The following is a 22,749-nucleotide window of genomic DNA, read 5'->3' as shown; positions in this document are numbered from 1 at the left end:
CTGCAGTGAAAAAGACACCTAAACTCTGAAAGCCGTCCAAAAAAAGAGAAAGGAATTTCTGTTTAAACTATTTGCCCCAGCGTTTCCAGAAATAGTGTAAGACTGCCAATCTTTCATAATATATCTGGAAAAGTATTTGGGAAGGGTCACTCAAATGAGTACCAGGATAGAGTAATTTCCATACTGAAAAATACTGTAGAGAAAAAAATAGTATTTAGATGAAAAGAAGACAGGTAAAGATTAAGTAGCAGTGTAACAACAGCCCAAATTGGTGGCATTAGATAAGCAGTCAAGTTAGTGCAGTTGCTGGGATTGAAAATATGTTAGGAGGCAGCAGTGCCTCAGACTGACTTCTTCAAAGAGGTTGTTCTTAAGTGAAGTTTGAAAGATGTGTAGGTATTTGTCAGAGATGAGCATAACATTCAAGGCCATTTGCATGTGGTACAAGGTAAGAAAGTGAAAGAAGTGTAGTTCAGCAAAATTAGGATGCAAGAGTCAGTACAAAATATGGAACAGGAGAGGTAGACCTGGGCCACATCACAGAGACCTTATACTAAGGATTTAGATTTTATCCTGTGGACCATAAGGAATATCTACGATTTATAATCTTTTTTCTTAAATAACAACTTTATTGAGATATAATTCACATGTCATGAAGTTCACTCTTTTAAAGTGTACAATTCAGTGGGTTTATTTTACTTTTTTTATTTTAGTGTGAGGAGGGGAGGCAGAGACAGACTCCCTTATGTGCCCCAACCAGGGTCCACCTGGCAAGCCCACCAGGGGGTGATGCTCTGCTCATCTGGGGCCCTTGCTCTGTTGCAACCGGAGCCATTTTATTTTTAACGCCTGAGACAGAGGCCATGGAACCATTCTCAGCACCTGGGACCAACTCACTCCAATTGAGCCATGGCTGCAGGAGATGGGGGAGAGATAGATAGATAGAGAGAGAGAGAGAGAGAGAGAAAGAGAAGGGAGAAGGGGGGAGAAGGGGTGGACAAGCAGATGTACCTGTGTACCCTGACTGGGAATTGAACCCAGGACCTCCATATGCTGGACTGACTACCATTGAGCCACCTGGTCAGGGCCGGTTTTTAATATATTCTAATTTTAGGAAATTTTTTTTTATTCTAAAAGGAAATTCTGTACCCATTGCCAGACATCCCCAATTCTCCTCCCTCCCTGCCCCTGGCAACCACTAACCTACTTTCTGTCTCTATAGACTTGCCTATTCTGGATTTCCATATAAATAGGATTTACAATATGTGGCTTTTGTGTCTGGCTCTTCTGAAGGGTTTTAAATTTGCAAGTAATAATATTGATTTTGCATTTTAGAAAATTTAATTTAACAGCAAAGTGGAGGATAGAACAGAGGGCAAGGCTAATGGCAGGAAGAATAACAAAGGGAGGACTGTTGTTAAAATTATGATGGCTGGCCTGACTGGTGGCAGCACAGTGGATTGAGCATCAACCTGGAATGCTGAGATCCCCAGTTCGAAACCTCAAAGTCACCGGGTCATGGGGTCATTTGCTTGAAGCCCGTGGTCACTGGCTTGAGCCAGCCCAAAGTCACTGGCTTGACTTGAACAAGGGATCACTGGCTTGGCTTGAACACCCTCACCCCAGTCAAGGCACATATGAGAAGCAACAATGAACAACTAAAGTGTAGCAACTATAAACTGATGCTTCTCACTGTCTTTCCTCTCTTTCTCTCCCTTCTTGTCTCTCTCAAAAAAAAGTAAAGACTGTTAGGAGTGGTTGTTAAACCTTTAACCTTTAGAGCAATATTTCCCAAAATATATCCCCTATGACACCTGTTATGTGAGTGACACTGTAGAAAAGATGTTTTTGTGAAAGAAGTTTGGGAAATACTGTATCACCTACCATTAAAATCCAGTGTTTTTGATTGGCGGATTCTTATAGTTTGCCATCTCTTGGAGCAAGAGCGACAACAACACAACCAGTTAAAACATACATGGCAGAAGGCCAATGACCAGTTTCTGGAATCTCAGCGTTTGCTGATGAGGGACATGCAGCGAATGGAGATTGTGCTAACTTCAGAACAGCTCCGACAAGTTGAAGAACTGAAAAAGAAAGATCAGGTGAATAGCATTTTTGTAGGACTTGTTTGCTTTTGTTAATAATACACCCTAACCCACTCACACACATGTGACTCCATTACTTTATGTGTATTAGAGATTGACTCAAGCCTGAGAAAAGATGATGTGTGCCATTTCAAAAAACATCATGACTGCATTTGAGGGATTTTGTTTTTCAACTTTAGAAAAGGCCTTGCCTTGAGGAAAATAACATTTAAATATGATCCGCTTCAGAGGCTGCAGGATGCAACAGTGCGTATTTCTGAGAAATTCTTTCTCTACAGTTCTGTCCAGTTCTCCTAGGGCTCTTGAAGTGTGTTAATCCAGGCCAAGTCTAACGTGACATTGCTCTAAAAGCCCTATTAGTAGGTGACAGGGTGGGGATGTAGAAGCTGAGTGATATGTAAAGGCAGGTGTCTGAGTGCTGCATACCCAAGGCCCTTTTTGCTCTTTATGATTTAAAAAATTACTTAAATTACTTGAGTAATAAACAAATACATCCTCATGTTAAAAATAATTTTTTTGAGTACAAAGTTAAATTATAAATTTAAGTGATAAAGTAAAAAAGATATCCCTTGACATCTCCCACACCCCCTTCTCAGAAGTAACCACTTTTTAAATTAGGAATAATCAGTTTAGAAGATAGTCTTTTAGGCCATTTCTATGTATTTATTAGTGTGTGTTTAGGATTTTTTTCATAGTATAAGTAAGTATTTATTCTATAACTTACTTTTCTCATAAGCATTATCTTGGATATATTTACACATCAGAGATTTATCTCTTGTTACCTTGTAGCACAGATGTACTTTAATTGATTTAATCCTTCTTGTAGTGGGCATAAATGGTTTCCTTTTCTGTGTGTAATTTTAGACAGTGTTGCAGCTAATACCCTTACTCCATTGTACTTGTGTACAGTTATTTCCCTAGGATAGTTATGTAGAAGTTTTTTAAGGTATTATTAGAAGTTTCTTTCTAATCAAATTTCTTTCTTTTTAATTTTCTTTTCTATTTCTTTTTAAGTGAGAGGAGGGAAGATGGTGAGACAGACTCCAGCTTGTGCCCTGACCAAGATCCACCTAGCAAACCCCATCTAGGGCCAAAGCTTAAGTACTGAGCTATTTTTAGTGCATGAGGTTGGCTCACTTTGAGGGGAAGAGAGAGAGAAGGGAGGAGAAGGTGGAGGAGAGAAGCAGATGGTTGCTTCTCCTTTGTGCCCTGACTGGAAATTGAACCTGGGATATCCATATGTTGGGTCAACGCTCTATCCACTGAGCTACCGGCAAGGACCTTTTTTCTATTTCTTAATTCTGACTTACTCATCTTGTATATAGATACAGTCAACTTAAAGATTTAGATTCTGCCTGACCAGGCGGTGGCGCAGGGGATAAGAGCTTCAGACTGAGATGCGGAGGACCCAGTTCGAGACCTCAAGGTTGCCAGCTTGAGTGCAGGCTCATCTGGTTTGAACAAAACTCACCAGCTTGGGCCCAAGGTTGCTGGCTTGAGCAAGGGGTGACTCGGTCTGCTGAAGGCCCGCGGTCAAGGCACATATGAGAAAGCAATCAATGAACAACTAAGGTGTTGCAACGAAAAACTGATGATTGATGCTTCTCATCTCTCTCCATTCCTGTCTGTCTCTATCTATGCCAGGGGTCCCCAAACTACGGCCCGCGGGCCACATGTGGCCCCCTGAGGCCATTTATTTGGCCCCCGCCACACTTCTGGAAGGGGCACCTCTTTTATTGGTGGTCAGTGAGAGGAGCATAGTTCCCATTGAAATACTGGTCAGTTTGTTGATTTAAATTTACTTGTTCTTTATTTTAAATATTGTATTTGTTTCCGTTTTGTTTTTTTACTTTAAAATAAGATATGTGCAGTGTGCATAGGGATTTGTTCATAGTTTTTTTTTATAGTCCAGCCCTCCAACGGTCTGAGGGACAGTGAACTAGCCCCCTGTGTAAAAAGTTTGGGGACTCCTGATCTATGCCTCTCTGACTCTCTGTCTCTGTTAAAAAAAAGATTTAGATTCTGAAAATCAGATTTAATCATGATCCTCCTGCTGTCCATTAAAACAGTCTTAATTCCTATAACTAATCATTTAAAGCCTTTACTAAAATTTATTGAGCTTTTACTATATGCCAGCATTGTGCTAACTTTATTTATAAAGCTTTATCTGATGTAGTTCTTCAAACAGTAATACTATCCAAATGAAGTAAGGACTAATGGCAGATCTGAGGTTTGAGCCAGTCTGATTCCAGAGTCTGGGCACTTAATCACTACTCCCTTCCATGTACCTCACTTCTCGTGGGCCTGCCTTCTTTTCATTCACATCAGATTATTCAGTACTCCTTCAGTGTGGCCCTTTTACTTTTGTACCTTCTTCCTGTCTCCGTGGAACCCTTGCTTGTTTCCTTACACAATTGGCAAACTCATCTAGCTGATCCTTTGAGATGCAGCTGAAGTGTAACCTTTTGGGGGGGTCCCCTTTTCTACCTCCCTCCTATAAAATCAGTCATTAAAAAAAAACACACTTGGGCCCTGGCCAGTTGGCTCAGTGGTAGAGCGTCGGCCTGGCGTGCAGAAGTCCCGGGTTTGATTCCCGGCCAGGGCACACAGGAGAAGCGCCCATCTGCTTCTCCACCCCTCCCCCTCTCCTTCCTCTCTGTCTCTCTCTCTTCCCCTCCCGCAGCGAGGCTCCATTGGAGCAAAGATGGCCCCCGGCGCTGAGGATGGCTCCTTGGCCTCTGCCCCAGGCTCTAGAATGGCTCTGGTCACAACAGAGCGACCCCCAGAGGGGCAGAGCATCGCCCCCTGGTGGGCAGAGCGTTGCCCCCTTGTGGGCGTGCCAGGGTGGATCCCAGTCGGGCGCATGCAGGAGTCTGTCTGACTGTCTCTCCCCGTTTCCAGCTTCAGAAAAATACAAAAAACAAAAACAAAAAAAAACACTTGTATAGTATTATAGTTGTTTGTATGTTTGTCCCTTCCCATTAGGCATTAAAAGTATTTTACTTGTCTTTGTTGAATGAATTGTTACATCAACCTTAATCATTCCTTTTATATTTCATATAAATTTATATATCATACTGATAGATGAGTAATAACGTTTCCCTGTTAGTTTTCTACAATAATCTGAAGGAATGTTCTGTGTAAATTTTCATTTTTGGATCATTTGAAGAAGAGGGGATTGTTTGCTTTTTTATGTTTTGCCTTTCACATTATATACTTTCTGGAAGCTATTTCCTGATTTCTTCTTTTTACAAGGGTTTATACTTTGTCCCTATAATATTAAAACATTTTGTTATGACCAGATGCCCTTCAGTATGATTATAAAACAAACAAGTGTCCAATTTTCTCATATCATAAAGTTCTTGTTCTTTTTTTGTTTTGAGTGGTTAAAGAACTACATGATGATAACATTATACTGAGCGAAATAAGTAAATCAGAAAAAACTAAGAACTATATGATTCCATACATAGGTGGGACATAAAAATGAGACTCAGAGACATGGACAAGAGTGTGGGGGTTACAGGGTGGGGGGAGGAGAGGGAGGGGGTTGGGGGAGGGGAGGGGCACAAAGAAAACCAGTTAGAAGGTGACAGAAGACAATTGAACTTTGGGTGATGGGAGTGTGCAGCATAATCAAATGTCAAAATAACCTAGAGATGTTTTCTCTGAACATATGTACCCTGATTTATCAATGTCACCCCATTAAAATTAATTAAAAAATACTACATGAATCATTAAATATAAATAAATTTAATTAAATGTACCTGGGTAATGCATACCTCCCTCTGCCTTTCTGAGTGTTGAAATATGTACCTGGGTAAAATATATTTTTTCTTCCTAACTTTTAGCAGGAAGATGAACAACAAAGACTTAATAAGAGAAAGGACCACAAAAAAACAGATGTTGAGGAAGAAGTGAAAATACCAGTAGTGTGTGCTCATGAAGCACACCCTCATGAAGAATCTTCAGCCCAGTTATCAAATGAAGAGGTATAGTAAATCTGTAATTAAAATCATTGTTACCATTTTAGCTTTTCATATATTAATCAGTTACATTGTTCAGATGGGAAGTATATGACTACTAGCTGAAAGTTAGATAATATTTACTTACAGTCATTTTTATGGTATTATAAATAGTACTATTCAAAACACATTGCAGTTTCTCTCACAGTCTCTGCAATTTAGATGTTCTTTTATCCAGTGGTTCCAAAATTAAAACAGAAGAAGAAATTTTTTTTTCTTTTAAGTGGGAGGAGGGGAGATAGACTCCCACATATGCCCTGACCAGGATCCACCAGACAAACCCTGTGTGAGGCTGATGCTCAAATCAGCCAAGCTGTTCTCAGTGCCTGAGGCTGACACTGGAACCAGTCGAATCACTGGCTGGGAGAGAGGAAGAGGGAGAGAAAGGAGAGAGGGGAAGAGAAGCGAAGCGAATGGTTCCTTCTCATGTATGCCCTGACCACGGATCGAACCTGGGACATCTGCACGCTGGGCCAACACTCTATCCACTGAGCCAACAGGCCAGGGCCAGAAGAAATCTTAAATGTAAAATCTTTTTTATATGTATAATGTTGCTAGTACTTTGAATTTTTTGTTTTAAAAGAGATTATCTAAAATATTGAAACACTGCCCTGGCCAGATAGCCTAGTTGGTTTGAGCATTGTTCCAAAGCTCAGAGGTTGCTGGTTTGATCCCCGGTCAGGCCATGTACAGGAACAGATGTTCCTGTCCTTTTCCTGCCCTCTCCCTTCCCCTCTCTAAAATCAATAAAATAAACATTAAAAAAATATTGAAACAATTCTCTTTAGCATATATTAAATATTAACCAGTATAAGCTCTTAAGCCTTGAGAATAGCAGGTGAGGTTTGGCAGATCATGATGGGTAGGGAGAACATTTCAGGCAGAATAGAGAGACCTGGTGGTGGAAAGTGTAAGGTGGTCTTCCTATGGCCTCATCACCTCTCATCTAGTGTGTCAAGGGCCTCCTCAGTAGGCTTCCTGTTTTCAGCCCATTCCACTCCCTCAGGGTTACTGTCAGATTTATTTTTCTTAAGTTGCAGCTGCAGTCAGGCCACTTCCCTACTCAAAAACTACCACTGATTCCCATTGCCTACTTAATTAAGTACAAATTCCTCACTCAGACAATCGAGGCCATTCATTCATAATAAGCACTGTTTTAACCACATTGGTTCTCTTGTGCTATACTCCCCACCTTGCATGTTGGTTTCTTTACCTGGAATGCTTACCTCCCTCTGCCTTGCTGAGTACTGAAATCTTTTTTTTTTATCTTCAAGACTCATTAGTATCTCCTCTTCAATGACGGAAATGTTTCTTTTATTACCTTTAGGATTAAAACTCAGAAGGGTCCCTAGCTTGGCATACAAAGGCCTTCACAGTTGAAAAATCCTTCCAGCCTTACTGTGCTGTCTACTTCATCACAGCCTGACCTTTCTATTTACTGTCAGTGCTCATGTGCCTTGTTTATACTGCCCCTGCATTCCAGAATTTCACTCTCCTACCCCTACCTCTTTTCCTGGTTTGGTAAATCACTTTCAGTTAAATTGGATAAGGGTTTTACCCACTTGGAGAGATAATCATATTTCTTTTTAGTTTGTAGGTTTACTCTGAGCCATGTGTAATCTTCCTGGCAGTTTATATTTCCATGTTTTTGGACTGTTTGACATTTTTTAAAAAGTTTAAAAAAATCCTAGTGGACATTGAAAAGTATGATGTAATTGTTTTTCTGCATTCTTTGCTTTGAATCATATAATAAGGACCTCTTGGCCTGATTCTGCTGTGTGTTTTTTTTAATAGTTAGATTCCTAGGAGAATGTCTCAACTTTCAGGTACTGCCAAATATTACGTGGTTTCTGTGTCATGCAGTCCTTGTTCAGGAATGTTTTAAAAAGTTCCAAACTTTTCCAAAAAGATTTTAGCAGAAAAATAGGAAAAGGAGGGTTTTTTTTTGTGATTTACCATTAAGTCTTGCTTTTTTTTTTTTTTTTGACAGAGACAGAGAAAGTCAGAGAGAGGGACAGACAGGGACAGACAGACAGGAAGGGAGAGAGATGAGAAGCATCATTCCTTCATAGCAGCTTCTAAGTTGTTCATTAATTGCTTTCTCATATGTGCCTTGACCGGGGGTAGGGGGCTACAGCAGAGCAGTGACCCCTTGCTCAAGCCAGTGACCTTGGGTTTCAAGCCAGTGACCTTTGGGCTCAAGCTCACAACATGGGGTCATGTCTATGATCCCACGCTCAAGCCAGCGACCTCAGGGTTTCAAACCTTTGTCGTCTGCATTCCAGTCTGATGCTCTATCCACTGCGCTACCACCCAGACAGGCTTGATTCTCTCTTAACAGATCTATGCTATATTTTGATAAAATTACTTCTTGATATTTGAAATATCTTTTAGACTTTCAGATCTGATATTTTGCTTATTTGTTTTGTTAAAGTTATTACGGAATGCTTTGGAAACAGATTTATTGATAAAAATACTTAAATTTGTAGGCCCTCATATCTTCTTTAATCTGCTTAGAATATGCTTTTCTTACTACAACGATAATTATGTTATAGAAAATTTGGAAAATACAGGAATGTATACAAAATAAAAATAACTGGTAGATAATCGTACTGCCCAGAGATAACTACCAGCAATATTTTGGTATGTACCTCTCCTTTCCCTTTTTTTTTAAATTTTTATTTTTTAAAGATTTTAGTTATTGATTTTAGAGACAGGAGAGAGAGGGGTAGGGAATGAGCAGGAAGCACAAACTAATAGTAGCTTCTCAGATGTGCCTTGACCTGGCAAGCCCAGGGTTTCGAACTGGCGACCTCAGCATTCCAGGTTGATGCTTTATCCACTGCACCACCACAGGTCAGGCTCCTTTCCCTCTTTGTAATTTCATTTCCAGAGTTAACATATATATGTTTCTCGTTGCACTTTTTATTTTTTTTTAAGATTTTATTTAGGCCCTGGCCAGTTTGCTCAGTGGATAGAGCATCAGCTCAGCTTGCAGATGTCCGGCTTTGATCTCCGGTCAGGGCATACATGAGAAATGACCATTTGCTTCTCTCCCCCTCCATCTCCTCCTTCTCTCTCTCTCTTCCCCTCTCACAGCCAATGGCTTTATTGGTGCGAGCGTTGGCCTTAGGCACTGAGGATAGCTCAGTTGATTCAAGTATCTGCCCCAGACCAGGGTAGCTGGGTGGATCCCAGTCGGGGTGCATATGGGAATCTCTCCGTCTCCTCTCCTTTCACATAAAAACAAAAGGAAAGAAAGAAAGAAATACCATAACAGTTTATACTTCCCCTAGAAGTGATCCTTATGCTATTACCATCATGGTAGTTTGGTTTTTTTTAATTGGCCATTACAACTTTTCTGCCCTGCCCCCTTTCCTCTTTGTGTCACAGCAGCATTGTATGTGAAAGCATTAGATGCTCCCTTATAAGTTCACAGGATGGGTTCCCAATTTTTATAAAGGTACTTCTTTGGGACCTTTGCCATAGCTACTTTAATATATACTATGGATGTGTTTCTTAGTCATCTGAATTTCAGATGAAAAAAATATTTAAAAAGAAAGAAATGGATTATACCAAGTAAGGATATTTTTAAACATTTAAAAAAATGTATATTTCGGCCCTGGCTGGGTGGCTTGGTGGATAAAGCGTTGCCCCAGCATGCAGAGATCACAGACAAAATCCCTGGTCAGGGCACATTTGAGGAGCGGTGAATACACAACTCAGTAGAACAGCTGCAATGACAAGTTGATGCTTCTCTCTCTCTCTCTCTCCCCCTTCCTTTCTCCCTCCCCTTCCCCCACCCTGCTCTCTTTGTCCCTACCTCTCCCCCTCTCCCTCTTCCCCTCTCCTCTCCCTCTCCCCGTCTCACCCTTTCCCTCACTCACTCCTCCCTTTCTCTCTGTCTGTCTCAAATCAGTGGAAAAATTGAAAATAAAAGAAAAAAGAGTTTAAAAGTTTGTATTCCACAATCTTTTCTAGTTTATAAAAGGAAGGGTGTTTAACAACAAAAAGTAGAAAGGCTATTATCTTTTTTTTTTTTTATTTTATTTTTTTTTATTTTTCTGAAGCTGGAAATGGGGAGAGACAGTCAGACAGACTCCCGCACGCTCCCGACCGGGATCCACCCGGCACGCCCACCAGGGACGATGCTCTTCCCACCAGGGGGGGATGCTCTGCCCCTCCGGGGGGTCGCTCTGCCGCGACCAGAGCCACTCTAGCGCCTGGGGCAGAGGCCAAGGAGCCATCCCTAGCGCCCGGGCCATCTTCGCTCCAATGGAGCCCCGGCCGCGGGAGGGGTAGAGAGAGACAGAGAGGAAGGGGGGGGGGGTGGAGAAGCAAATGCGCGCCTCCCCTATGTGCCCTGGCCGGGAATCGAACCGGGTCCCCCGCACGCCAGGCCGACGCTCTACCGCTGAGCCAACCGGCCAGGGCCGAAAGGCTATTATCTTAAAATAAGGGCTAGTCCTTTAATTTGAGTACATTTAGTTTCAAGAAAAATTTGCTGCATTTTCCTTCTTTTCTAATCCCCCACTTGCTGTGCAACTGCATCACAGAATGGCCACTGGTATGCTTTTTGACTTTAGGAATGTGCTGCCGTACCACATTTTTTTTTTTTTGTATTTTTCTGAAGCTGGAAACAGGGAGAGACAGTCAGACAGACTCCCGCATGCGCCCGACCGGGATCCACTCGGCACGCCCACCAGGGGCGACGCTCTGCCCACCAGGGGGCGATGCTCTGCCCCTCCGGGGCGTAGCTCTGCCGCGACCAGAGCCACTCTAGCACCTGGGGCAGAGGCCAAGGAGCCATCCCCAGCGCCCGGGCTATCTTTGCTCCAATGGAGCCTTGGCTGCGGGAGGGGAAGAGAGAGACAGAGAGGAAGGAGGGGGTGGGGGTGGAGAAGCAAATGGGCGCTTCTCCTATGTGCCCTGGCCGGGAATCGAACCCGGGTCCCCCGCACGCCAGGCCGACGCTCTACCGCTGAGCCAACCGGCCAGGCCACATTTTTTTTTTTAATTGAGATGACATTTACATAAAAATAACTATATTAAGTGCAGTGGCATTTAGTACATTTACAATGTCTAGTTATAAAATATTTTCATCACTCCTGAAAGGATACCCTGTATCCATTAAGGAGTCACTCCCCATTCTCTTTTCCTCTCAGCCTCTGGCACCTAGTTTGTTCTTGGTCTCTATGGACTTACCTATTCTGGACATTTCATATATTTGGAATCAATTAGTGCACCACATTTAATGGGTTAATTATACCTTGCTTGAAACTTGGTTTCCAGCATCCTCTGTTACCTTTATTTCATTCTGCTACTCGTACTCCTTCTGTCCATCTCTGAAATGTGTTTCTCAGGGTTCTGCACTTGACCTTCTTTTCATCCTTTAGACTCATCTAGGGGTTCTGATTTGCTGCTGTGACTTTAATTATCATTATACGATGGTTACTCCCAGATCTCTATCTAAAGTCTTATATGTCCCTCTATTGGGTGTACATCTCCATTTGGATATACAAGAGGCATCTCACATTTAGCATACGCAGCACTGGATTTCAGGAGACCTTTTCTGACTCCTTAGGTGTAGACTAAATTTCTCTCCTTGAGCCACTAGAGCATTCAGTACATAATTGAAGCCTATCTTTTATTAAATACAATATTCTGATAGTCTGCTTACTTGTTCACTTTTTCATGAAACCATAAGCATCTTGAGGGCAGAAGTTGCTCACAGTTATATCGTGGGCTCACAGGATGCAAGTTGTATTTTGCTTGTGTTACAGATACAAGTTGTATATTGCTCACAGTTGTATCCTGAATGCCTGGTTTATTGCCCAGCCTATAGAAGACACTCAATAAATGTTTGTTCAATTAATATATAAAGGTAATACAATAATGATTATCATGTGTAACATGTCACAAAATACTTTTAATATATGGTTGTTTTCCTGTTAGAAAATGGAGAATTATCTAACGTGATAATATGTGTTTTCACATTTCAGGAACATTTAGATAGTACCCATGGGTCAGTCCATTCCTTAGATGCAGATTTACTATTGCCGTCTGGAGATCCATTCAGTAAGTCGGACAATGACATGTTTAAAGATGGACTTAGGAGAGCACAGTCTACAGACAGCTTGGGAACCTCAGGCTCACTGCAATCCAAAGCTTTAGGCTATAACTACAAAGCAAAATCTGCTGGAAACCTGGATGAATCAGATTTTGGACCACTGGTAGGAGCAGATTCAGTGTCTGAGAACTTTGATACTGCCTCCCTTGGGTCACTGCAAATGCCAAGTGGGTTTATGTTAACCAAAGATCAGGAAAGAGCAATCAAGGCAATGACACCAGAACAAGAAGAGACGGCTTCCCTCCTCTCCAGCGTCACCCAGAGTGTGGAAAGTGCTTACGTGTCTCCCAGTGGTTATCGCTTAGTCAGTGAGACAGAATGGAATCTCCTGCAGAAGGAGGTGAGTTACCTTTCTTTTTTTCCTTCTGATCACTTGGTATGATACTGGGTAACTGAGATTTTTTTGTACATTCAGAAGATAGTCCCTGGAGTCAATACATGCACATATTCCTAGCAAGTGAATGTTACCCTGTATTGTTCAACCCTTGTCATAGTCTTCTTTGTCTATTCCGGGTGATGATGCTGGAGAAGGGAACAAAGTTGCTAATTGCATTGAGTGTGAACTTCTCTACCTGAAGTCACAGCTCTGAAGTTGGATCAGTCTGCCTGAATAGTATAGTTAAATGTCAATTAGACTAGCCTAAATTTGGTTTGCTTTGCAGTTTCTATAATCTCAGTGTATTCTAAAATTTCTATTTTCTCATCTTTCCTTGTGGTCTGAAGTGCAAAAGCTTGTCAGCAGTTGATGCTGAGAGTGAATTTAAGGAGGGGTGGAAAATAGGGGGAAAGAATAAAAGGCAACTTTTAATGGGTTAATTTTTCCCCTAATAGTATTTGCAAATTCAGAAGTAAGATAGAAGAGATAAACTTAAATATATACTTTGCATAGTGCTTTACAGATTACAAAGCCCTTTCACATATCTTATCTCTTTGAACTTCTTGATAATTATGAAGCAGTCAGGACACAATTGTCCCCAATTTACAGATGAAGAAACTAGCTCAAAAAGTCAAGTGAATGCTTAAGTTTCTCCTTTGACTTGGCAGCAAAACCTAGGTTAGAATAGGTTTTCTGATTTCTAGTACTTTTCTTTACTCATGGCTACTTCTTTTTTTTTTTTTTTTTTTGTCAGAGAGAGGGACAGATAGGGACAGACAGGAAGAGAGAGAGATGAGAAACATCAACTCCTCGTTGCGGTTCCTTAGTTCATTGATTGATTTCTCATATGTGCCTTGACTGGAGGACTACAGCAGACCGAGTGACCCCTTGCACGAGCCAGCGACTTTGGACTGGTGAGCTTTGCTCAAACCCGATGAGCCCACGCTCAAGCTGGCAACTTCAGGGTCTTGAACCTGGGTCTTGCGTCCCAGTCCGACGCTCTATCCACTGTGCCACTGCCTGGTCAGGCAAGGGCTACTTCTTTTTTTTTTTTTTTTTTGTATTTTTCTGAAGCTGGAAATGGGGAGAGACAGTCAGACAGACTCCCGCATGCGCCCGACCGGGATCCACCTGGCACGCCCACCAGGGGACGATGCTCTGCCCCTCCGGGGGGTCGCTCTGCCGCGACCAGAGCCACTCTAGCGCCTGGGGCAGAGGCCAAGGAGCTATCCCCAGTGCCCGAGCCATCTTTGCTCCAATGGAGCCTTGGCTGCGGGAGGGGAAGAGAGAGACAGAGAGGAAGGAGAGGGGGAAGGGTGGAGAAGCAAATGGGCGCTTCTCCTGGGAAGGGTGGAGAAGCAAATGGGTGCTTCTCCTGTGTGCCCTGGCCAGGAATCAAACCCGGGTCCCCCACACGCCAGGCCGACGCTCTACCGCTGAGCCAACCGGCCAGGGCCAAGTGCTACTCCTTTTTAAAGAAGGTGTCACTCAATAAATAGGACAGTGTATTAAGCCTGAAAGAAACTATTCTCCTTATCTAACGTGATAAGGTGCTACTTAATAGTTTCACCCCTACTTTGTAAATGGAGCCGGTGAAATAGTTAATTCCTTGGTTGGATTTAAATTGTGAGTACCACAGTGTAGTACCTTTTGCTTGCTTTGTGTTCTTCTCAAATGTGGTGTTTTGTGGCACTTAGTTTCTTTTTTTTTTTTTTTTTTATTATTATTATTATTTTACAGGGACAGAGAGTGAGTCAGAGAGAGGGATAGATAGGGACAGACAGACAGGAACGGAGAGAGATGAGAAGCATCAATCATCAGTTTTTCGTTGCGACACCTTAGTTGTTCATTGATTGCTTTCTCATATGTGCCATGACCGACGGCCTTCAGCAGACTGAGTAACCCCTCGCTCGAGCCAGTGACCTTGGGTCCATGCTAGTGAGCTTTTTGCTCAAACCAGATGAGCCCGCGCTCAAGCTGGCTATCCTGGGGTCTCGAACCTGGGTCCTTCCGCTTCCCAGTCTGACGCTCTATCCACTGCGCCACCGCCTGGTCAGGCGGCACTTAGTTTCTTGGTGGTAAAGTTTCGTCTCATGTTTTTCTGTCATACTTGTATTAGAGCTCACAAGTTTTTAGAATCTGACCCTATATTGTATCTTCTTGCCTTAAGTCCCTGAAGAAATTGTTTACTCCATGTTCTACTATGAGTAACATAGGTAAGACTGTGCACAAGTTCCTCAAGTGTGTGATGAGAATTATTTTGTTCTGCCTAATAAGAGGTCATTTTGGTGCCTTTCAGGTACATAATGCTGGAAATAAACTTGGTAGACGTTGTGATATGTGTTCCAATTATGAAAAACAGTTACAAGGAATTCAGATTCAGGAGGCAGAAACAAGAGACCAGGTGAGTTTCTTTTGAGTATGCCAAATTGATGAGCTGTTACAGTTTTCATAGAAGGTGCAGAATTAATGTTTGTTTCCCTTCCATTTGCTTTATGAATGTGTCCATCTTTTTAAATATGAAATAATCTGGTATATGCAATGTCAGTTACATTTCCAGTGGGAGCTCATTAGAACCTCTACTTTTGTGTATCTTAGCTTCATTTGCTTGTCCAACCCCACACAGGTCAGCTCAGTTCTTTCAGAAGCATTGGCACATCTTCCCTCCCAACCTGCCCAAAGGCCTACAGGTGATATTGTCATGAGTGGAAACACATGGAAAATGCTTTGTGATATGGAGATTAGGGAAATAACAGGTTGACTGTTTCCTCTGAATATTATATTAATCAGTACTTGGAATTTTCATTTTTTATTGCCTGCTTCTTGTCATAAATTTGTTGAATTGATTAGATTAATTTATAGGGTCATAGAAATTAAGATTAAGTTGACTCAGGATGCTGAAATTGGCAAGTACCTTTTACAAATACAATCCCTAATAATGGAGTCCTTGAAGACATTTAGGAAATGTTGACTTTTGTGAGAGTAGGCTTATGAAAGAATAAGGGAAGGATAATTTTTTTTTTCTGTACTGTATTTCCCAGTTGCTCTTTGATTGTTATGAAGATTCTTCTTAGTCTTCAAAATAAGTTTAAGCATATTAGAATGATGGTTTAATATTTTCAAATGCCATTGGCATTGATTTCCTGCATATATACTTTTTCGTAGATGGTTGAAAGGTAAATTTCTAAAGCCATTTGTGAAACTTGGTTAGCCTCTGATAGTGTGGTATTAGAATGGACTGCCGTGGACTCCATAGGACATTTCAGTAGACATTTTACTGATGCTTTACCTGTTCTTGGCATTTTACTGAATCTTGAGTATTCAGATGTAGATAGAACACAGCACTTACTGCCCATAAAGAGCTTTCAGGGTTGCCTGCCAAGCCATCAATCAGTTCAATATAAAGTAGTTTGTTCTTGAGATGTACACATAGAGCTAGAGGAGGTACAGGGATATCTAACTTGGCTTTGGGCTCAGTTGAGCAATGCTTATGGATAACATTTGAGCCAAATTTCTTTTAGATCTGGAGTAAAAATTAGGAAAAGAAGTAGGGTAAGGTTGTTCAAGGAGAAAAAAGAGAAGAAAGATGTACATAAGAATAGAGTTATGAAGGCAAATGATGTGTTCTAGAAATTATGAATAGTTCATGTGGCAGGGCAAAGGGGGTGTTTGTGTTGTGCATGCAATAAAATAATGGCAGAGGAAGCTACAGAGGAAGGTCATGATGAGATCAGTGAGGGAGGGGAGATGATTGAAGGGATTTAAATTTTACCCTGAAGACTTTAGGAGATATTGAAGAATTTTAAGTAGAGAAATGGTAATGTGATTTTACTTTTGTTTTAGAAAAAATTTATGGTATTAGTATGGATTGTAGTTTGAAGGCAGAGAACATATTAGAGTCACAGAGGCCAGTGTCCTAGTTTAGGAGACCCAAGAGGAAAAGCAGATTTTAAAATGAGATAATATATGTGAAAAATGATTTATTAACTGTAACACACAGTGTAGTCATCGAATTAGGACATCTCATTTCTTTCTGAATTGATAAATCTATGATGTTTTTTAGGGAAAGAAAAGATTAAATTCTTATAAAAATTTCTGGAATTACGAATTTTTTTCAGTTTATAAAAGAATTCTGGTATTTCCTTCTAACTGACATTTAAAATTGCATAGGTGAAAAAACTACAGGTGATGCTAAGGCAAGCAAATGACCAGTTAGAGAAGACAATGAAAGATAAACAGGAACTAGAAGACTTCATAAAGCAGAGCACTGAAGAATCAAGTCATCAGGTAAATGAGAGTTTTTAGAATGTGACCCATGGGAAATGACTGGGTTGTTTAAATTTAAAAAAATTGAAGACATAGTAATGTTTTTTACCCTGAAGATTTGGCAGTTCTTTTCTGTTTTAGTTTCTGGTATCTCTTTTATAATTTTTAAAAAATAACCCCCCCCCCCCCATTAATTTGAGGTTGGGGGGGAAGGGAGACAGAGTGAGAAAGAGACGGAGAAGAGAAAGGAAAGAGAGAGAAGCATCAATTCATTGTTTAACTTAGTTCCATTTAGGCGTGTACTCAACTGATTGCTTACTTCTCGTATGTGTCTGACCAGGGTTTGAATCTGTGACGTGGGGTGTGCCGGGAGGATACTTTATCCACTGAGCCACCTGTCCACGGCCTAAAAAATAACTTTTGCAATAACTGGTTAATGATTAGCAAGAGACTAATTCTCCTTTCCCCTTTGTTTTTATTTGTTTTGTTTTGTTTTTGAGAGGGAGACAGGAAGGGAGAGAGATGAGAAGCATCAGCTTGTAGTTGTCTCACTTTAGTTGGTCATTGATTCCTTCTCAGATGTGCCGTGATTGGCAGGGGGTAGGGCTCCAACTGAGCCAGTAACCCCTTGCTCAAGCCAATGACCTTGGGCTCAAGCCATAGACCTTGGGCTTCAAACCAGATGAGCTGATGCTCAAGCCAAAGGGGTTTTGAACTTAGAACCTCAGTGTCCCAAGTCTGTGCTTTCTTTCCTCACTGCACCACCACTGGTCAGGCTTATTTTTGGTTTTCTGCTACACAACAAACTTGCTGGCAAGAAAGATACTAATTATAGCATTCATAGTAAAAACAGAGACATACCAGAACTAACATCTATGTAACTACCATCAAGATCAAGTAATAGACCCTGGCTGGTTGGCTCAATGGTAGAGCATTGGGCTGGCATTTGGATGTTCCAGGTTTGATTCCCAGCCAGAGCACACAGAAGTGCCCATCTGCTTCTCCACCCTTCCCCCTCTCGCTTTTCTCTCTCTCTATCTTGTGTGTGTGTGTGTGTGTGTGTGTGTGTGTGTGTGTGTGTGTGTGTGTGTGTGTGTGTGACAGAGAGAGAGAGAGAGAGATAAGGACAGATAGACAGGAAGGGAGATGAGAAGCATCAATTCTTTGTTGCGGCACCTTAGTTGTTCATTGATTGCTTTCTCATATGTGCCTTGACCAGGGTGCTACAGCAGACTGAGTGACCCTTTGCTCAAGCCAGCGACCTTGGGCTCAACCTAGTGAGCCTTGCTCAGACCAGATGATCCCATGCTCGAGCTGGTGACCTTGGAGTTTTGAACCTGGGTCCTCCGTGTCCCAGTCCGATGCTCTATCCCAGGGGTCGGGAACCTATGGCTCGCGAGTCAGATGTGGCTCTTTTGATGGCTGCATCTGGCTCGCAGACAAATCTTTAATAAAAAGAATAGTAACGTTAAAAATATAAAACATTCTCATGTATCACAATCCATTCTTTTCCTACCGCTCATGTTTGCGGGTGGCTGGAGCCAATCACAGCTGTCCTCCAGGACAACACCAAATTTTTATTGGATAATGCGCAAGGTACACGGGTTGTTGTATGGCTCTCACAGAATTACATTTTAAAATATGTGGCGTTCATGGCTCTCTCAGCCAAAAAGGTTCCCGACCTCTGCTCTATCCACTGCGCCACCACCTGGTCAGGCTCTCTCTCTCTATCTCTCTCTTCTCCTCCCCTCCTCCAGCCATAGCTTGATTGGAGTGAGTTGACCCCAGGTGCTGAGGATGGTTCCATGGCTTCCACCTCAGGTGCTAAAAAATGGCTCTGGTTGCAACAGAGCAAGGACCCCAGATGGGCAGAGCATTTGCCCCTAGTGCACTTGTGAAGTGGATCCCCATCAGAGTCTGTTTCTGCCTCCCCTCCTGTCACTAAAAAAAAAAAAAAAAGATCAAGTAATAGAACATTAGCCAATACCGCATATTAACATGAAATTTCTTACTCATGATGCATGTAGCAGTATGACCATTTTCTTTGTTGTACATTTGTACCATTATACAGATATTGCATACTTTATCACAGTGAGTATTTGGGTGTTTTCCAGTTCTGGAATATGATGAATAATTCTACTTCGAAAGTTCTGTATACTTGCACATGTTTCTGAGGGTAATATGCTTAGCAGTAAAATGCCTGGGTCAAAATGTTCAAAATGTTTGTCAACATTGGTAGATACTGATGCCAAAGAGTTTTCCAATGTGGTTGTATGAATTTATACTCCCACCCAGCAGTGTATGAGAAGAATTCTTATGGGTCCACAGTCTTAACAAACTTCATTTTGTTATTTTAATTATAGCCATTTTGGTGGGTGTGCAATGGTATTTCACTGTGGCTTAGTTTGCATTTCTTTGATGACCTTCTGGAGGTTATTTAGCGTTTTTCATGTTAATGGCTATTGGGATATCAGTTTTTGTGTGTGTGAGGTTTCTTCTCAAGTGTTAACACTCATTTTTTTCTATTGCTTTAAAAAATTTTTTTGTTTTTCTGATTTATTCTTTATAATATTATTTGTGCCTTTTAGTGACTTGTCTTGTAACTGTCTTCTATCCAGTATCTTGATTTCTTTAAAGGTGGCTTTTGATGAATAGAAAATTTTAAGTCTACTGTAGTTAAATTTATTGATCTTTATGATTTGTGATTGTTGACCCAGTTTCTTTTAAAACATTTTTTATTGATTTGTTGTGTTTTTTTTGGAGAGAGAGAACAAAGTGAGAAACATCAATTCATAGTTGCCTCACTTTAGTTGTTCATTGATTACTTCTTTTATGTGCCTTGATGGGTGGTGAGGGGAGCTCAAGCTGAGCCAGTTATCTCTTGTTCAAGTCAGTGACCTTTGGGCTTAAGCCAACGACAGTGTCATCATGTTGATGACCCCACACTCAAGCTTCAAGCCAGCAACCTTGGGATTCATGTGGATGATCCTGTGTTCAAGCCCACGACCCCACGCTCAAACCCACGACCCCGTGCTCAAGCCAGCAGTCTCAGGGTTTCGAACCGGGGACCTCAGTGTTCTGGGTCAATGCTCTGTCCACTGTGCTGCCACTGGTCAGGCATTGTTGACCTAGTTTTTTAAAAGAATATTTTCTTACCTTGGGGTTGTGAAGATATTTTTGTATATTTTGTAGAAGCTTTATTGTTATAGCCACTCAACATTTATATTTAAAATCTATATAGAAAGGACTTTTATGCATTTGCTGTAAATAAGGGTAAATTTCTATTTTTCATATGCATATCCAGTTCCTATATAATTTAGTGAAACCATCATCTTTTCCCCTCTGTTCTGCAAAGCCATCTGTTATCTGTCAAATAAATATAAATGTGTTGTCAGTTTGGGGGCTCTGTTCTGTTAGATTGGTCTATTTGTCTATTTTTGTGCCAAATTGTATGCTGTAATTTATACTAAAATCTTCATTTGGTTCTTTTGTATAGTTTTAATTTTTCTGCTGAGAGCTATGTTTTTATTCATTTCAGAAATATTTACCTTTACAATAGCTACTTTAAAGTTTTTGATAATTTCAACCAAGGTTGTCATGGAGTTGGCATTTGTTGATTTTCTTTCCTTTTGAGAATTTTTCATTTTCATGACTCTGCATGTCAGGTACTTTTAGATTCTATCTTGGGAATTATGAGTATTTTACTGGAAACTGGGATCCCACACTCAAGCTGGATGAGCCCACACTCAAGCCAGTGACCATGGAGTCATGTCTGTGATCCCACACTTAAGCAGGCAGTCCCATACTCAAGCTGTGACCTCAGGGTTTTGATTCTGGGTTCTCAGTATCCCAGGCTGATGCTTTATCCACTGAGGCATCTGGCCAGGGTCTGGACTCTTAACTTTTGCCACTGTAGCTTGGGGCTCTCAAATATTCTGCCCAGTGTCTCAGTTTCATATCTGTTTCTTTTGAAATAGGCACATTCTTCTAGAGAAGAGCTGTACCATATGTTGCACTCAACACTCCAGTGTCCTTATTCTGGTCCTGGGCTCTGATTCTTTTTGCCTTGTTCTTCAATTCCCTCAAGTAGATATCTTTAATATTTTGGTCTCATTTTCCTAATTCTCAATGGAAAGGTTGGTTCACGTTATACAAATCACTACTACTGGAAGCAGAATTCTGACAATTTTTTAAATGTCTAAACAAGTTTATTTTGATTTATTTTATAATTCTTATGTATGAGTCATCAACTTTCACTTAAACCCTTCCTCAGGAACATTAAAACTAATTCAGAATTCAAGGGAGTTTAGAATTCAGTGATGCTAATAATGTGTTTATTGTGTTTAACCATCTTAGAAGATTTAGAAGATTTCAGCTGTTCAGAAAAGACTCATTTATCCTTTAAACTGTGATTTTTGTGTGTGTGGACAGTTGCAATTTTTATTAATTTTTTAGTTCCTTTAAGATTGATATTCATAACTAGGTCGCATGGATTTATATCTGTGTCTAGAGATTTATATAATGCTGTTTGCTCACGTATGGAAGCATGTAATCCTGGGGACTGTGGTGCTGCTTTGTATTATCTGAAAGGCAGAAATTTTGTATATGCAAATGCACACAAATCTGTTGAATGAGTCATGAGTGGGTTACAGTGCCTAAGACATCATAATTCTATATGTTAAATTAGCAGAGCTGGAAGGGTTAGTTTCAGAATAATTAGGTTTCTAACTGTGTTATTTTCTGTGTATGCATTTTTTTTAAAGATCTCTGCTCTTGTCCTGAGAGCCCAAGCATCTGAGATCTTACTTGAAGAGTTACAGCAGGGGTTTTCCCAAGCAAAGAGGGATGTTCAGGAACAGATGGTAAGTTAACATTTAAATAAACGTTAACTATATTGAATATAATTCTTTATGTTCTATCTTGAAATTGTCTTTGATATGACTTTATGTCCCAGGCCAAAGTGGTAATAATTATGTTCTCTAAGGCCTATAGAGCATTAGTAATAGACAAGATTATGTAGACATTATGTCAAGACATATGTAAAAACACTATTTCTATTTTAAGCCTATCTCCTAACTCCCCCAGTATTGTAATCTTTCACTTACTTATCTTTCTGATTTGAGAAACTAAGCAGAATAAACTATGGACCACCATTTAAATTTCAGTTTCAAATACAAACTAAAAATTGAAATCTCTCAAAGCCCTAGCAAGTGTGTCTTATAAGCAGTCATATATTTCCTGGACAGCTAATTTACTTCAAATAAGCTCAATAATTGTACATAAGTTATAATAAAACATTTACCATAATGCTGTGGTGCTGGGGAATGTCAAGAAGGCATTAATTTAGAGATGAATAGGGCCATGAGAGTTTCTTAAAGAAGAGCTGGCTGGAACCTTTGCAAAATATTTTAGTTCTCCAGGTTTGTACTTCCTCAGTGGTCTTACTCCATTTGCCTTATACTTCCTTTTTCCTCAAAGTTGGGACCCTGTATCTGATGGTCCTTAGTAAATTACAGCATAGTTAGTTTTGCTGGGATGATCCTACAGAGCTGCCTATAGGGATGACCTCACCTGCCCCCCACCAAAAATAAACAAAGCCTCAAGCCCTATGGTAGTGGTTTGTTTTTGGTTGGGTCACTTTCTGAATTACCTTTGAACTGGTTTTTAAATTTTAGCCCTGGTCTGTTGGGAAGCATCTCATCTTAATTATTGACCAGAGAGAATTTCATGTTTTTTCATTAATTAGACAATATGAAATAATGATCATTGACGTAAGAGTCACTGTTAAATGCTGACAGAGATTTCATAGTGTTAGCCTCCTTACATTCTTTTGTACCCTCTCATCTTTTT

General features: G+C 40.8%; 1 protein-coding gene across 2 annotated transcripts in view; it reads left to right on the top strand.

The window, feature by feature from the left end:
- RABEP1 (rabaptin, RAB GTPase binding effector protein 1) overlaps nucleotides 1–22,749 on the top strand; it is a 90,511-nt gene that overhangs the window by 48,235 nt on the left and 19,527 nt on the right. The window contains exons 7-12 of one of the 2 annotated variants that reach the window (XM_066262844.1): nucleotides 1,924–2,102; nucleotides 5,957–6,094; nucleotides 12,130–12,597; nucleotides 14,933–15,037; nucleotides 16,804–16,920; nucleotides 21,663–21,761. In XM_066262844.1, coding sequence (XP_066118941.1) covers nucleotides 1,924–2,102; nucleotides 5,957–6,094; nucleotides 12,130–12,597; nucleotides 14,933–15,037; nucleotides 16,804–16,920; nucleotides 21,663–21,761 — 1,106 coding nt within the window. Of the gene's footprint in view, nucleotides 1–1,923; nucleotides 2,103–5,953; nucleotides 6,095–12,129; nucleotides 12,598–14,932; nucleotides 15,038–16,803; nucleotides 16,921–21,662; nucleotides 21,762–22,749 lie in introns of both variants that reach the window. The other variant, XM_066262843.1, reaches the window with a different exon arrangement.

The sequence above is a fragment of the Saccopteryx bilineata genome, chromosome 2, assembly GCF_036850765.1.
Source record: "Saccopteryx bilineata isolate mSacBil1 chromosome 2, mSacBil1_pri_phased_curated, whole genome shotgun sequence".
NCBI classification, from domain to species: Eukaryota; Metazoa; Chordata; class Mammalia; order Chiroptera; family Emballonuridae; genus Saccopteryx; species Saccopteryx bilineata.
Note: the sequence above shows the minus strand (reverse complement) of the source record. Positions and strands in the feature narration are given on the sequence as shown.